The sequence below is a fragment of the Caloenas nicobarica genome, chromosome 2 (genome assembly GCF_036013445.1).
Source record: "Caloenas nicobarica isolate bCalNic1 chromosome 2, bCalNic1.hap1, whole genome shotgun sequence".
NCBI lineage: Eukaryota > Metazoa > Chordata > Aves > Columbiformes > Columbidae > Caloenas > Caloenas nicobarica.
This window is the reverse complement of record NC_088246.1, coordinates 48407421-48423115: the sequence shown is the minus strand read 5'-3', so window position 1 is coordinate 48423115 and position 15695 is coordinate 48407421. Positions and strand designations below refer to the sequence as shown.

Below are 15695 nucleotides of genomic sequence, written 5' to 3'. Positions count from 1 at the left end.
GTAATGCGGTTTTAAGTATTCGTGCTTGTTTGTGTGAGTACAGTGCAAATATACTAATACAAATTGCTCTGTCTCAGTTATAGCAGCCTCAACTTTGCAGAACATCACCATTTGAAGAATCAAAAATATTTATAAATATGTAAAGTACATCACAACATATGGAAATGGGAAACTTACTTATTAACTTTTACAATTTCTTTTACTACTTTTTCCTCCACTCTTATAGCAATCTTCTTCTTATCCTACACAACTTTACCCAGCCACCCATCTTTCTTGGAAAATGATGTCACAGCATGTAAAACTACATAGTTAAAAACATATTATTGTTAGACAACCGTTTGCAAAAGATTTTTTTTTTTGAAGAAAGAATAATCAGACATAAAATAAATTTTTGTGCTAGATGTTTTAGATGCAGGCTTGAAGGAGGAATGAACAAAGATGGAAAAACAGGACAAGAAAAATTTTAAAGTATTAAATTCCATTTATGGTGTCACTTTTGCATATTTGTTTCAAAACTTTTAAGAGTAGGACTACTGAGGCAGATGCATCCAGGATGATAGTATATCAGTCTCTTCAGTCTTTCATATTATTTATTAAAAAAGTAGGTTCTCACAATATTTAGCAGCAGAAGTTACACCAAAAAAAATACTTAATGAGTTTTTATGAAAACATCTGTGCAGTGTCATCAAACTGACTTAAAAAATAACCACGTCTTTTAGTTTTTGGGGGTTTTTTGGGGGTTTTTTGAGGTTTTTTGTTGTTGTTGTGTTTTGTTTTGGTTTTTTTTAAAAATATGTTTGAAGCTGTAAAACCATAGAATACTTTTGGATGGAATGGATCTGTGGCCATCATCTAATTCAACCTCTTGCTCAAAGCAGGTCTAAATATGTCAGATTGCTCAAAGATGTCTATTTGACTCTTGAATGTCTCTAAGAATGGCGATCCCACCACCTCCCTGGGCACCCTCAGAACATTCAAGTTTTTCCTTGTATATGTCTGGAGTTTCCCATGTTACAACTTGTGGATGTTGCCTCTTGTCCTACGGCCGTGCACCTCTGAGAACATTTATCTCTAGCTTCTCTTTATCCTTTGATCGATTAGTTATAGACAGCAATAAGATCCTCCCTGCACCTACTTTTCTCAAGACTGAACAGCTTTCTCAGCCTTTCCTTGTATGTTATATGCTCCAGCCCTCTGACCAGCCTGATTCCTTTCTATAATGGGGATGTGACTGATGCTGTGGACAAGATGGGAGGCGGTGGGCGTTGTATGCCTTGACTTTGGGAGGGCCTTTGACACACTCTCCCATACTCCCCTTTGTCACCAAATTGGTGAGATACAGACTGATTAAATGGAAGAAAAGGTGGGCAGGAAAATTCACTCAGGTGACGAGTGATGCGAAGTCCAGCTGGCAACCAATAGCTAGCAGTGTGCCTCAGAGATCAATACTGTTTAACATCTTCAGTAATGACCAGAGTGACCAACTGGAGTGTATTTTCCAGTTGGATAACACCAAATTGGCGGGGGGAGCAGAATCAATATGCTGGATGTCAGGGCCGCTAGTCAGAAGGACTAGGACAGATTGGAGAAATGGGCTAATGGGAACCTCATGAAGTTCAACAAAAGTGAGAGTAAGAGCTTGCTGCTGGGATGGAATAGCCCCCTGCAGCAGTACAAGCTCCCTAGGAAGCAGCTCTGCAGAAAGGGACTTGGGGTACCAGTTAAAAGTTGAACATGAGCCAGCAGTGTGCCTTAGCAGCAAAGAAGGGCTATGGCAACATGAGCTGTATTAGCAAGAGAGCAGCCAGGAGGTTAAGGGAAGTGATTCTTCCCCTCTGTTCAGCACTAATGAGACCACATCTGGAGTACTGTGTTCAGTTTTGGGCTCCCCACTACAAGAAGGATCTTGCCATTCAAAAGTGAGTGCAGCAGCGTGCTACCAAGATGATAACTGGAAGAAAAATCCCTAATGTTCACAATTACTTCTTCATTCATTGCCAGATATACGTTAAAGAGCATGTTTAGTGTTTTCTAGTTACGTTCATATAGTCTTTTTCACAGAGAATAAAGCACAGACTGCGGTCACATATAAAGAAAATTAAGATCAAGTGCCTTCCATCTTTTTGTTTGTAAGCAGAAGCAAATCATAAGAAAAAACTGGTTTGGACCTTCGGAGGTTTGGTGGTCCAGCCTCCTGTCAAAGCAATGCCAATTTCTAGTTGCATTCAACATCAAAGTTATATTAGGTTGCTCAGGGCTTTATCTACCTAAGCTTTACATAACTCCAAGAATGGTTATTGTATTAACTCTGTGCCCATTTCAGTGTGAAACTGCTATCACTGTGAAGAATATTTTTCCTTATATCTAATTGGGATTTCCCTTTCTAGAACTTGTGTCCATTTCCTCCTGACCTTTCATTGGTACTTCCAGAAGAGTCTTGCGCCATCTTCTCTACAACGATCTCTGGGGTGTTGGAAAACACCCATTATATCCTTAGCTATCTTTGAGCTGGACAAACTCTTAGCCTGTCCTTAACCATCATGTGCTTCTGGCCCTCAGTCATCTTGGTGGCCCTCCTCTAGACTAACCACCATATGTCAAAGTCCACTTTACAGTGGGATACTGAACTGAGGCACAATAGGCCAGATAGACTTACATTTCAGAATATAAGTGAAAAAACACCTTCCTCAGCCAGCTGGCCGCACTGGTATGTATGCGCCCCAGGATGCAGTTATCCTCTGTTGCCACAAGGGAACACTGCTGATTTGTATTCAACCTGTTCTGTTGAATTTCCAGATCCTTCTCTGCACAACTGCTTTGTGGGAGTTATTCCTTCTTGGGTGTAAGACTTTGCTATGACTTTCAGGAAGTTTCTGTCTGCCCATTTCTCCACCTTAAAATCACTGTATGTGCTGGCCTAACCTTCCATTCATTCAACCAGTTGCTCCAAGCTTGAGTCATCTGTGAACACACTATGAGTAACAGTATTGGCCCCAATATTGACCCTTGATAGCCCCAGCTTTTTACTACTGATCACAACCCTTCGAGTCTGGTGGTCCAACCAGCTTTCTGTGTACCTTGTAGTCCACTTAAGTCCAGATCTTTGCTGTTTGGTTAGGTATAGGAAACCATCTTGAGAGCCTTGTTAAATCTGAAGGAAATTAAACCTACTCTTCTCTGTTAGTCCACTGATCCAGTCATCTCGTAATTGAAGCTTGTCATGCTGGTCAGATGGGTTTTGTTCTTGATAAATCTGTTCTATTACCAGTCTTCTTGCCCTTCACGTACCTGCAAATAGCTTCCAGGAAAATTTGCTCTGTAATTTTTCCAGGGACAGAGTTAGGGCTTCCTTTTCTTGCCCTTTGGAAGGTGGGCATGCCCTTTGTCACCTGCCCCCAGTCAGCAGGAGTATCTCCTGATCATCACAAGCTTTTGAAGATGTGTGCTCCCTCACAACAATACTGACTGACTCCCTCAACACATTTGGTTGCATCCTTTCTGGTTCAACGGATTTATGCATGTCCAGTTTGCTTAGTTGTCCCCTACCTCCATCTTCCTGTCCTGTAGATCTACTTCACTCCCACAGGTTTTGCTATTCGGCACATGGGCATGGAAGACCTGGGAGCATTAAAGATTGAGGCAGAGGAGGCGCTGACCTCCTGAGCCTTTCCTATGTCCTTTGGCCACACCTCATTCAGCATTGATCTGTTTCCTTAGTCTTATTTTTGTTACTGATGTACCAATAGAAAACCTTTTTGTTGTTCTTCAAACCTGTCCAGTCTTCAAATTAGTGCTCTTTTCTGCTAACTTCATACACTGGCTCTAATGTTTGTGGGTTTTTTGTTGTTGTTGGCTTTGTTTTGGTTTGAGGTTTTCTATGTGTGTGTGGTTTTGTTTTGGTTTTTGCTGTGTTTTTGTTGTGTTTGCTTGTTTGTTCTGTTGGGGTTTTATGAGTCCCCTTTGCATTGCTCAGACACAGAGCCACTTTGTCCAGGCAATGAGTGGCTCACGATGTTTAGTGCCTGATATGGGGGTAGATGAGGTAGAGGAGCATGAATGGCATTTTGTCCCCCCATCCTGCTGCGAATTAGGATGTAATAGAAGTAGTTAAAATGAACAGACTAGAATTTTCGAATGTCTGACTTAAAACTAAAATGAGGTTCCATGTAAATTTTATTACTTTTACTAGTAAAGCATTGGATATGCAAATCCTGAAAATATTGACTAAATTTGCCTTCACTGTGCTTAATGTTCTTTGACTACAGCTTAAGATCTTGTCTGCTGTATTTCTTTATTTTACATTGGTGGCCTCTGATCTGCTATTTATTCAATAAATTGCCCTGATCTAACAATTTATTACGTATAAGTAAGTTTTGCATTCTTACATTAGTAATTAAGAAATCATAATTAAATTTAATTAAATCATAAATTTATTTTATTTATTCTAAGCTAATTTAATTAATTTTTATGTCTGTATGTTGTCTGGAGCGAGTATTTGTATATGGTCTCACTATTTATGAAAATGGCAAACTGACCTTTTGTAATAAATTCTGAATTACCACAGTGTCTTGAGTATATGCATTATAAATATTTACTTGTAGTTTTTATAGCCAGTTAAGAAGTTTTATTTGATGTATCTAATAAGAATTCAAGAAAATAAAACTAATTTATGTCCTTCAGTACTATAGTTTATATAGCTTTCAGTTTTGTGTGGTAAATTTGCTGTTCTTCAGTTTCATTGTGAACTACTCTGAAGTGTACTTGGGTCTCTGGAGTATTATAAGATTCATCATTATCAGAGCAGAATTACTCTCTGAACTAGAATGCTAGAGCAGGAAGGACTTTGAAACGTGCATGCATCCCTTTTACTTGCCTATAAAGGAACAAAATGTTCAGAAAATGCAGGAAGCGTCATTTCCACGTACCTTCTATTCCTGAAAATCTAACTGACAAAAAGTGTATATATAGGTGTAAGGAGTTTTAGGATGGTGGAGTAGAAGATTGAGGGATCACAAGTTCAGATTTCAATGCTGCTACTTTGAGATAGAAGCTGATTTTCAGCTCAAAGAACAGGCATGTTCAATGATGTGTCAAAATGAGGCTATCGGTACACTCATAAATAAGTGAATGATAAGCCCAATTTGGTGTGTTTAGTCTTGGTATAATGTTGCAGTCTGTCAGAACCCATGTAGTAAATATTCCAATATTTGTTTACAAATTTTCTCCAACAGCTGTTTCCAACAGTGACAAAGAATGCCTGTTCTAGGCATCCATATTTGTGGCTAAGTTCAACTTCTAACTATTTGTATGCAGTCTCTAAGATAGCAGGGTCCTGATTTGTACAGCTAAAGTACATAGTTCTTACAGTTCCCGTGTTATGCAGTCATGAAAGATACGTTCTGTTTCAGAAAGAATATTATTATTTTCTATTAAGTACCTAATGCTAATGTGGCTACCCTTTTCACCCATTTTATTTAGTTTATTCAAAACTCCTTTGCTAAAGTTATGCTTGTGTACTTCACCCCAAATGTATCATCATGTGTCTTATTTGAATCTCCTAATTTACTCTGCTTTTTTTGGTTTTTTGCTTTTCGTTATTACATTTAAGGTTCAACCTAATCTTAACTAAGTGAAATCTCAGCTTTAGTTTCTGCTTTACATTTGCTCTCTTCACTTTTGTGTTCCAGTCAGTCTTCTCACCTTTCTGCTTCCACTGTTTTTTCCCTTACGCTTGCCCCTCCTTTTCTTCAGATCCTCCTTTTAAGCATTTTTTTATAGTAGTTTTAGAACTGATAATCTTTCCCCTATTAAAACTACTTTTTGATGTCTTTTATATTGTTTTCTTGTCTGATCTGGTCTGGATTATGTTGTTCTGATGAGCTCCTTCACTGAAAATAGACAGTGGAGTCAGAAATGGTGTGTAAGCCTCCTTTTAAATCTTCCTGTGTGAAAGCAGAGAGGAACCATTGAAAAAGGAGGAGCTTGGTATCTGTCCATTTCTGCTTACAAACAGCATGTAAATATAAGGTACAGAATTATATACCGTTTTAGTAATAAATTCATAGAACCTGGAAAAAATTATGTATAGGAAATAGACTTGCATGGATAAATTAATATATACGGCTATAGCTAATTAGCTGTATCGGGCTTTTAGAATGTGCGTAATCCTCTCATTATAAAGCACAGCACCTGGAGAATGTATTTGAATCACAAATAGTGAATGAGGTTACAAAGGATAATTTTCTGTCTCTTGGATATGCAAGGTACTGTGTAAGCAAGATCTTTAATAAATTAAAGCTCGTCGGTAAGCTATATAGTACACATTTCCCTCTTTCATATGCAGTTCTTCCTTTATGAGGGACCAACATATAAGTCTGAGGGTTTTGGTTCTGAACTGATGAGGAATTTTAATAAAAAAGATAACTTTAAAAAATAATTGCCAATATATAAGGCAGTATGGCTTGTAATGTATATTCTTAGCCACAGCAGTTCCTTTGCAGTGAATTTGGAGGAGAAAGAACTTATATGAGAAGAGAATAAAAATCTTAACTATTTCCTCAGAAATTATACAACAGTCTATAGTATAAAAGTGATAGTCTGGATCATATATATTCTTATATTTCTTCTTTAGATATCAGGTTTTTAGTTTACCGACAGAATTGTCTATATTATAAAAGTAATGGTCTGAATTGTATACATTATCTCTTGAATTTCTTCTTTAGACAGCAATTCTCTAGTTTACTGACAGAATTAATTTTTTCCATAAAAGGTATTTAAAGTTTTTATTTCTACACATTCCTTCTTATTCGTGAAGGCTTTATATTGCAAATTGTTGCCAAATTAAGATATAATTCTTGCAATCATGAATGCATAGGATGGTATTGCTTTACTTCATTAAGTTATGTTTGTAGTTTCTTTTTATTCTGTCTTTTTAGATTAAAGGAAGAAGTTTATGGAAGTTGATTTAGAATAATGATGGAATACACTGTTGCTTCCTGAATCTTTCAGCTTTCCTAATGTTTCTTTATCAATATTATGCTCAACATACACTAAAGTGTATGTATCCATACACAGTATAATGTAAACAGATCATAAAATATTTTATCTTAACCCTTAGATGAAATTATGCTATTTTTAGGTAGTATTGTTGGTTGATGTAGTGACTGTATCATCAGCATCTCTAAAACTTCTAGTGCACTGTTAAGTTTTCAACAATTAATAAAAATATCCAGTAGATTGAGTTGTTTTTAAAAATGAAAGTGGATTATTTGATGACTTTGATTTGCATTTTTTTTTTTCACAATTGGAATAGGAAGACTGGATTAAGAGAAGATCTCTTTCAGCAGTTTACATCTATTTACCTTTTTGGTACTTTCTTTCTCACTCAGGGCTCATTTTCACTAAGCATCCGTCACTTTAACTGGAAACAGACGCATCTGCGAGTGTTCAGTGTGACTGAAAATTAGGAGCTTTATCTTTAAGTGCATGTTATAAAACTAGTTGAAATCTAAATCCTGTCAAAGTAGAGTGTGTGCTTCTTTTTGATACAGTTCTATTCATAGATTTAGACTTGATGCAGTTCATGATATCATAGAATCATAGAATGTCCTGAGCTGGAAGGGACCCACAAGGATCATTGAGTCCAACTCCTGTCCCTGCATATGACAACCCCACAGTTCACACCATGTGTCTGAGGGCGTTGTCCAGTCTCTTCTTGAACACTGTCAGGCTTGGGGCCGTGACACCTCCCTGGGGAGCCCGTTCCAGTGCTCCACCACCCTCTGGGGGAAGAACCTTTTCCTAATGTCCAACCTAAACCTCCCTTGGCAAATCTTCCTGCCATTCTCTCGGGTTCTGGACCGAGGTTAGCTGTGGTATGGAACTGCTTTACTCGTATCTTGAAGATCTCTTTCTGTTCGCTAACATATCTTGTCCTGGTAACACGACAGGGTGGCTCATCTAGTTAAGAGGCCAAATATTAGTTTAGGTCAGGCTTCCCTTCCGCAGAGCTAATTAAACAGTAAATGGTATAAACCTTGTTGCTTAGACAGTGCTCAGGAATAGATGCCAGAGGAGCTGAGGTGGACAACGGCAGGTGACAGCAAATGGAATTACTCTGACAGCCTCATTGAGAGCACTGTGATGATACACGACCTTTTTCTAGCCAAAGTAGCAGGACTGTCTGGCTCAGGACATGTCTCATTGGTGGCTGAAAGGAAGACCACAGAAATCAGCAGAGTTTTATGAGAGTGTAACTGGTTTAGATGGGTATTGGCTTCGGTTTTTTTTATTTAAGTATTTTGAGTAGAGCTGCAGTTCTTTGGGAGAACAGGGAAGACTGGCATAAAAATGATTAATATAGCTTTTCATTTTTTAGCATCATTATACTGGAGTTTCCAAATATTTCTACATCAGTGTCTATATTGTAGAATACCTAAGTCACTAAAAGGAAGAGTGGATATTGGATATATTTTTAATGAAGTATAAGTTCTCCTCTTCTGGAAGGCTTTTGTATGGCTTTCTGAAAGGTTTCATTATGATCACTCACAGTTGTTGGTGGTTCCAATTGGGAAGACAGATGTCAGAAATCCAAAGATTAGTAGGATAATGTGGAGATTACTTTAAGAAATAAATCAATTACATATTATGATGAATTATTTGTGAAGCCAGGCTATGAGCTAGACTTGACAAATTAGATTGGTTGTCATTCTTATATTAAAATTCACTCTTGCTGAACTCAAGAGTGCCATTTGGGACATTGTTTAAAGGCTGCACTTATTCACAGTTAAAGATTGATATAAGGTGAGGCAATGCACAGCCAAAGTACCACCAGCAATAGATTTTCCAGTTCTGTAAGATAAAGACTCTGCTTTTAAGTGGAAGCAGAGTAAAAGAAAAAAGATACTAAAGAAAGGAGGTAAAAGGGATGAGAGAATGAGATAGCAGAGGCTCTACTCTTAAGTGATCAGTATTAAGTTAAGCTTCCATTGGAATCAGTAACAGTTTTCGTGAGAAAGAAATGCTGCCGTGGGATGTTTATGATGTGCTGATGGCTCGTGATTATTGTGACATGATGGCTTTTTATTCTATGGAGACATTGTAGTATGAATAGTATTATGTAGATGACAAAGCTACGTGTGCAGTGGCTTTCCACAAATGATTTTGCAGATAAAATTATTTGATTAGTGTTAAAAATATGAAGGATTCAGAATCCCTTACAGAAATTAGGAACTCATATAGTAAATGGGACCCAATAGTTTATCTTAAACATTCGTCTGGATTGTTCGTTTCAGAAGAGGAAGTAAAGAGGGTTATGGAATAACTTGACTTGCAAGAAGTCTTTTTCTTTATCCCAGAGGGTTGTTGGTTCTTCCGAATAAAGAGGGTTTAATATAATTAATCTTATTTTTCGTAATAGAACTGTATATTGCATAATCTTATTATTCAGAGCCTGTAGTAGTGAGGAGTTTTGATGCACAGACATTCATTCATAAAGCACTCATGGAACACCTCTAACATAAACCAACCTTTTCATTTCTTAGTGACTACTTTTAATTTGAGGTGATCATTTGGAGCTGAAATATTTTGTATTAAATTATACTTGTATTAAATTGTCTGCAGTAGAAGAGAAGGTGCAGGGAAATAGGATCTGTAAACATAACTTTGTCATGAGATGAAGTTTCCTATGAAATGACTTTTGCAAGTATCAAATAAAATTAAGAAACCACACTAAGTATACATGGAATAAAACATGGACAGAGCAGTAGTTTGAAAAGAAATCAGAAACATTAGAAACATTTGCATATGAGTTTTTCTTTCCTCTCCTTCCTATAGGAAGACCGGGTAGTGAACCATTTGGCGGCAAAGATAATTGAAAACGTTTGCACTACTCTCTCTTGCCATGCACAAGGGTTTATTACAGGAGAAGTTGGACCTATGTTGTGGTACCTTTTCACACATTCTACAGTAGATTCTTTGAAGATAACTGCTGTTTCGGTAAGGAATTTCCTGTTGTGATATAGAAGTGTTTTGGGGTTTATTTTGAAAAGCATTCTGAATTGAAATGGAAAGGTTTTGAGTATGTTTTCTTTATGCATGTGTATTTATATTTCAGATCACATTAACAAAGATTTAGAGATTTTCCAAAATTGAAAAGTGCATATATTACAGTCTAGTGCTTACGAAAAGTCCTTGAGCTTCATCATTTTCTTATATATTTTCTTATGCTGGTGATCATGACTTATGTTTGAAAAGTTTAATCTTTCAAAGAATCAATTACATTCTTGCAAAACTGAAATTTATTTTTTGTATGATGTTTTACATGAAAAGTGTTTATTATTTTTATCGCAGACTTACTTGGAAGACACATTGAAATCATCATGTTACTTTCTATAACATTGTAAGGGCTAGTCTTTGCCTTGAATTTGTAAGTTAATATAGGGCAAGTTGATCAGTTAATAAGAAAAACAGAGCTATGACTCACAGGCAAAAGGTTTGGAACAAAAAGGTTTGTGAGACAGAAAATACTTAGCAGGGCTGTGAATTTAAACAAATCTCTTGTTGACAAAACAAAAGCCTTACCTGCCAATACAGGTAATATTTAGAAAGGAGCAGTAAGTTGACTTATTTTAAATGAAAAGTGATAACTGGATGCTTATATCCTGAGTAGAGCTCAGGCTCACAAATGAGTTTCCTGTTGGCTTCCCAGATGGAAAATGGTGATGTTGCTGCTGCAGCAGTGTGTGCTTTGACATATCTAGCATTTAGGTAATAAAAGAGAGAGAATTAAAAATATATCTGAAGTATAGCTGAAGAGATAAATGGTAGAATAAATTTATAATTTTTAAAAACATATGCGTTTATTAAATATTTACCTCAGTGTATATTTGTGGCAGAGTCTTGCCTGGGAAATAAACTGCCCAAATACTGGGAAATGTGTTGATCTTTTAGAACAGTAAACTTATTTAGTAAAACACAGGTAACAGAAGTCTTTGTACTGTGGCACCTGAAATTCTGTATAAAAACTGAGTCTTGGAAGTGTTATGAGTAGAGGATTTTCAGTCTCTAAAAATGTAAAAGATATGTGTAAACTTTATACAGAGCATTTATAGCTTAAGCCCGCTTGTGAGTCTGGCTGGTAGGCTGCTTTTTCATAAAGGCTCTTTTTGAGACTTTACGCATTTGATCTGTGAATTTTATGCTGACATAGTGACTATATATATGGTAAAAGATTGGAAATTAGAGTTATGATCTCCTTCACTTATTGAGTATTTAAACAAGTCTGTTCGATCCTCTCTCCTACCATTATTTTTGCCATAAGGGATATTTTGCGTCTTGTGCTTTCAGTTCTTGTCAATCATTAGATTGGAGAGTTGTTATTTGTTTGCTACTAGATCATAGCTCTTTATTTTTATCTCCTTCAACCTGTCCTGGAGTTTCCATCCTGTTTCTCTGCTATCCACTCAGAGAACTTTGCTTCAGTGTTTACTATTCTGTTGACTCGTGTGCCAGGCTTCCAGAGCTGCTCCACTTGCAGGGACCAGTTGGACAGTTACATCTGTTTTGTGTGCCACAGTGAGCAGCGTATCCCAGAGAAACAGTCTGTCTGACCTACATTCAGACACTGAGCAAAGAAAGATCACCAGAGGAAATGTCAGTGGGCTTTTTTTTTTTTTTTTAACCTTCTTGAAAGGTTAGTTTCTTCTTGGACAATATAGTATGCTTGAGGTAGGCAAGAGCTTTATTTCTGTTCAATAAGATATGGAAGTTATACTTCTGATTCTCAAGAGTGCATTTGTCATCAGTGCAGACCCCCTACAGATTTTTGTAGCAGTGGGCTCAGAGGTCAGTACCCTCAGTGCCATATGGTTTGCACCCTTTGCCCTTAGATGAGGTTTTTAGTCACTATGAGAGGATGGTTGGTTGTCCCTCTCTGTCCTCAGCTACTTTTGAGATCTCAGATCATTTGATCCTCCCAAGGCTGTAAGGCTGACGTGAACCACTGAGAAATCTTTTCTTTGTCATAGTATTTATGCTATGGGTAACTGCCCTCTCTTTAGCACTACTTTAGCACTACTGGAGTTGCCTTTTTTTCCATAGCATCTGATGAGAAGAAAAGTTTCACACATCTGGAAGGTGGGAAAAAATGCTTAAGAGAAAGCTAAAACCTGAAGAGCTTGTTGTAGCCTGGTTCACCGCCCCCCCCTTTTTTTTTCCTTTTTGTGTCCATTGACAGCTACTACTACTTACTAGTCAATGAGGCTTTTTAAATTGCTCAGTTCAGTTGAACCAGTGCTGGCATTTGTGTGGTTTCTTCCAAGTGTGGAGATTGAAAGTATGATAGATTTTGAGTTCCTCAGTTCCTTCACCTCTTGTCACTGCAGCTGTGATAGAGCAACCTGATCTCTGTGGGCTTCTAGCTTCACCAGGTATGATAAATGGAGTGCCATGCATAGTAAGTCACCATATTTAAATTGTAGTTCAAAATTGAATCATGTGGCGCTTCTAGGCTGGCACTCATGAGGCTTGCAATGATATTGTTTTAGCCAAGCTCTTACCTCCTGATTTTTTTTTTCTTCCCTTTATAATGCAAATTCAAGACTTACTTGTCAAAGTTTGTCAGTCTTCAAGAACTATTCTACAAGCCCTCTCATAGATCACGTGTTAGCACAAAGCAGTATGTTTTAGGAGATCATGATATCTGCAATTACCAGGATTCCCTAGAGAAACTCAGCTGATTTGTGGGACATTCTTTCAATGGCAGTTGTCAATCTAAATAAGAAAGATGCCTTTTTATCATTCTGTTAAAATTTCGCTGTCAAAGTTCCATAGCAGTACACTCTTTAGTGTAAAATCCAGCATTTTAAAGAGACAACCAAGTTGTGTGCCTCTGCTGAGGCAAAAATTTCAACATCTTGTGCAAATCTGCGGTATAAATGTACATATGGACAACATAAGCAAAAAAACCCCCTGTTCATAGCTAACGTTTTTTTTTCCCTGTGGAGGCAGTAAGCTTACTGGAGATCATACCTTTCCCTGAGGTCGTTACTGAGGTTGTAGTTGTGCTCAAGGAAGGCTTGCTCCAGACTAACATACTGGAGAGCTTTGAGTGAAAGCAGCAGTGAGGGAGCCGGTGAGAGTAACTTCTGCAAAAGGACTCTTCTACATCCTCGGGCTATCTCCTTTGTTTCTTGTGTTTCTGGTCTTCATGGAAATTATTTATCCATGTAGCCCATTACCTCTCCTTCTCCCAGACAGATCATTTGCTTGGGTCTGAATGTGTTCCTGGATTTTCCCTTCCACTGTTTTTGGGATTGTGTCCTTTATCGAAAGTCTGAGATTTAATAATTTTATACTGCATATGAAGTGAATTGGACAAGGAAGCTTCTAAAGTAGTGTATATACTAAAGTGGTACTCTAATCCTTTTGTTGCTTTGTAGGGAAACACTAAAGTAACAAGAAGGTGAACTTATTTGTTGGATTTATTACTCAATACTCAATTTATTACTCAAAAAAATAATTGTTATTTATTAATACTACTGGGTTATTTGGGTATATAATCTTAATTTTATAAAAGAATAACCAATCAGTATTGAAATCTAACACAGGTAGGTCTTTAACCCAATGAAGTTCATAGAGATTTCAGTAACATACTAATTTAAAAAGTAAAATACTAATATATTCTCCAGCTATATTGTACTGTACAATTTCTGCATTTGTTAAATTGTTGCAGTAGATATGTTGGCATTTTTATTCTGCATGACCACATAAATTGAGATGATCAGTGTCCTAGTGTTTTATTATGCAGTCATACCTGCCTTGTTTTAACGTCTATCCTTAAGAATTTATTCTTGACTGACATCCATATTCATACGTAAAAATAAATTTATGTTAAGAAATACATGTGTCATATCTTTTACCTAAAGCTAGCAGGCTGTCTGCAAAGTATATCAGCAGTAAGGCACTGTGGAATTTTTCTTATGATTATTTCAATCAATAATAAAAATATATCAAGAAGATTCTCTGTCTTCAGTCTCTGGAGTCAAGAAATGACACTTTACCTTGTCCTGCCTGTCAGAGGTGGCAAATGGGGACTGTGTCTCAGTATTTTTGCTCACTTTGGAGTCCAACGTGCCTCAGGTAAATATCACAGATTTTGCCCGTAGGAAAGCTATATCTTTTTATCATTTTGCTAGACTCAGAGAAGAAATAATTCTGTAAGATGTCAAAGTGACATTTTGACAAGCTCAGCAGCAAGAAGAATATTTTCTTTCCAGCATACCGGAAGTTTAAATTTTTTTAAAAAATAGTTTTAAATTTATCTTTAAGAGATGGCCTTTTCTGCTGGAGGAGGAATAATAACAAAACATAAGCCAGTTAAGTGGGAAGTAATTTGGAAAAGCTCAACACAATCTTTTGGGGGTTTGTTTTTGTTTTGTAATATCTTAAATAATTGGTGCCGAATAGTTTCATTCAGAGGCTTGGGTATTGCAGATTCATTAATGCATTCATTCTCAAACCTGAGAGAGTCATGGAGTATATCCTGAAAGGGTGAAAGTTGTCCAGCCACCATGTGGCATGTAAGACCAGAAGGCAATGGATAGGGCATAGACAATCATAGAATCATAGAATATGAAGTTGGAAGGGACCAATATGGATCACGATGCCAGGGTTGGAGCTGCTGGATGAAAAGGTGCTAGTTAAGGCTGTGCAGAGAGCAAGGACAGAGAAGCCCATTCTGGGAGAGGCTCTGCCAATGCTGTACTCTGTGACCCTTGCCTGTTCCAAGATGGCTGCTGAGAGCCCATGGGGTGAGCTCTGCTGGTTCTGCTTCTCAGGACTGGTTCCCAGTTCCTGCTCCCACCACCTTTTGATCTGTCTCCATCTGTTCTCTCCAGATATCGGATCTACTGAAGTGATTTAGGATGCTTTGTCTTCTGTCTCCCATGAAACTCTGTCTTCTTTTCTGCCAAAGTGTTGGTTTCACTCATATAGCAGAGCGCTATGTGACATACAAGCTAATGAGACTTTAAAGCTTTTCCCCTTGACTGGTGGTGAGCTGGAGCTTTCCTGCTGTCTCCAAAGCTACAGTATGATCCTAGAAGACAGTTATGCGTTTTCCTACCAGGTTGTCTGGAGGTCTTCTGCTGGCCGCTGGCTATGGTCACCCTTGTTTGACAAGGTCTGTAGCAGAGAGCTAAGACGTTGCCAAGCCTGCATATACCACGTTAGCACACCCAGTTAGCTCCATGTTGCTGTGACACAGTCTGTGTGTAGGTCCCAGCAGTGCACTGGTGATGTGACCATCAAGGATGTGTTTAGTGAAGGTGCAGACCTCCTGCACGCTCATTTTGAGAACTCAAGAGTAGAGGTGAAGGGCTGCATGGTATCCTTGGGGAAATGGAGCATGCTGCCCTGAGAAACTGAGATGAAGTGTCTGTGTTTTAAAAGAGGGAGGAAGAAAAAAACCAAGAAAAAGGCTGCAATCTATATAGTTCTTAGACCAGAAAGGACAAGGAAGAACAGGAACAGAATAGATAAATGGCATCAATAAAATGTCTATTTAAAAATGATAATTTCTTGATTTGTTGTCTTTTATGCCTCCCCCCTTTTCTTTTTTTTTTTTCCAAGTGTGTTTTGAGTAATGTTTCTAAGGGCACTGGTGAACTGGGCAGTTTCTGAGGTTCCTATATGGA

At 37.6% G+C, this 15695-nt stretch overlaps 1 protein-coding gene across 4 annotated transcripts in view; it reads left to right on the top strand.

The window, feature by feature from the left end:
* ULK4 (unc-51 like kinase 4) overlaps positions 1-15695 on the top strand; it is a 240662-nt gene that overhangs the window by 50817 nt on the left and 174150 nt on the right. For all 4 annotated transcript variants that reach the window (XM_065628834.1, XM_065628835.1, XM_065628833.1 and 1 more), the window contains exon 19: positions 9835-9996. In XM_065628834.1, coding sequence (XP_065484906.1) covers positions 9835-9996 — 162 coding nt within the window. The remainder of the gene's footprint in view (positions 1-9834; positions 9997-15695) is intronic.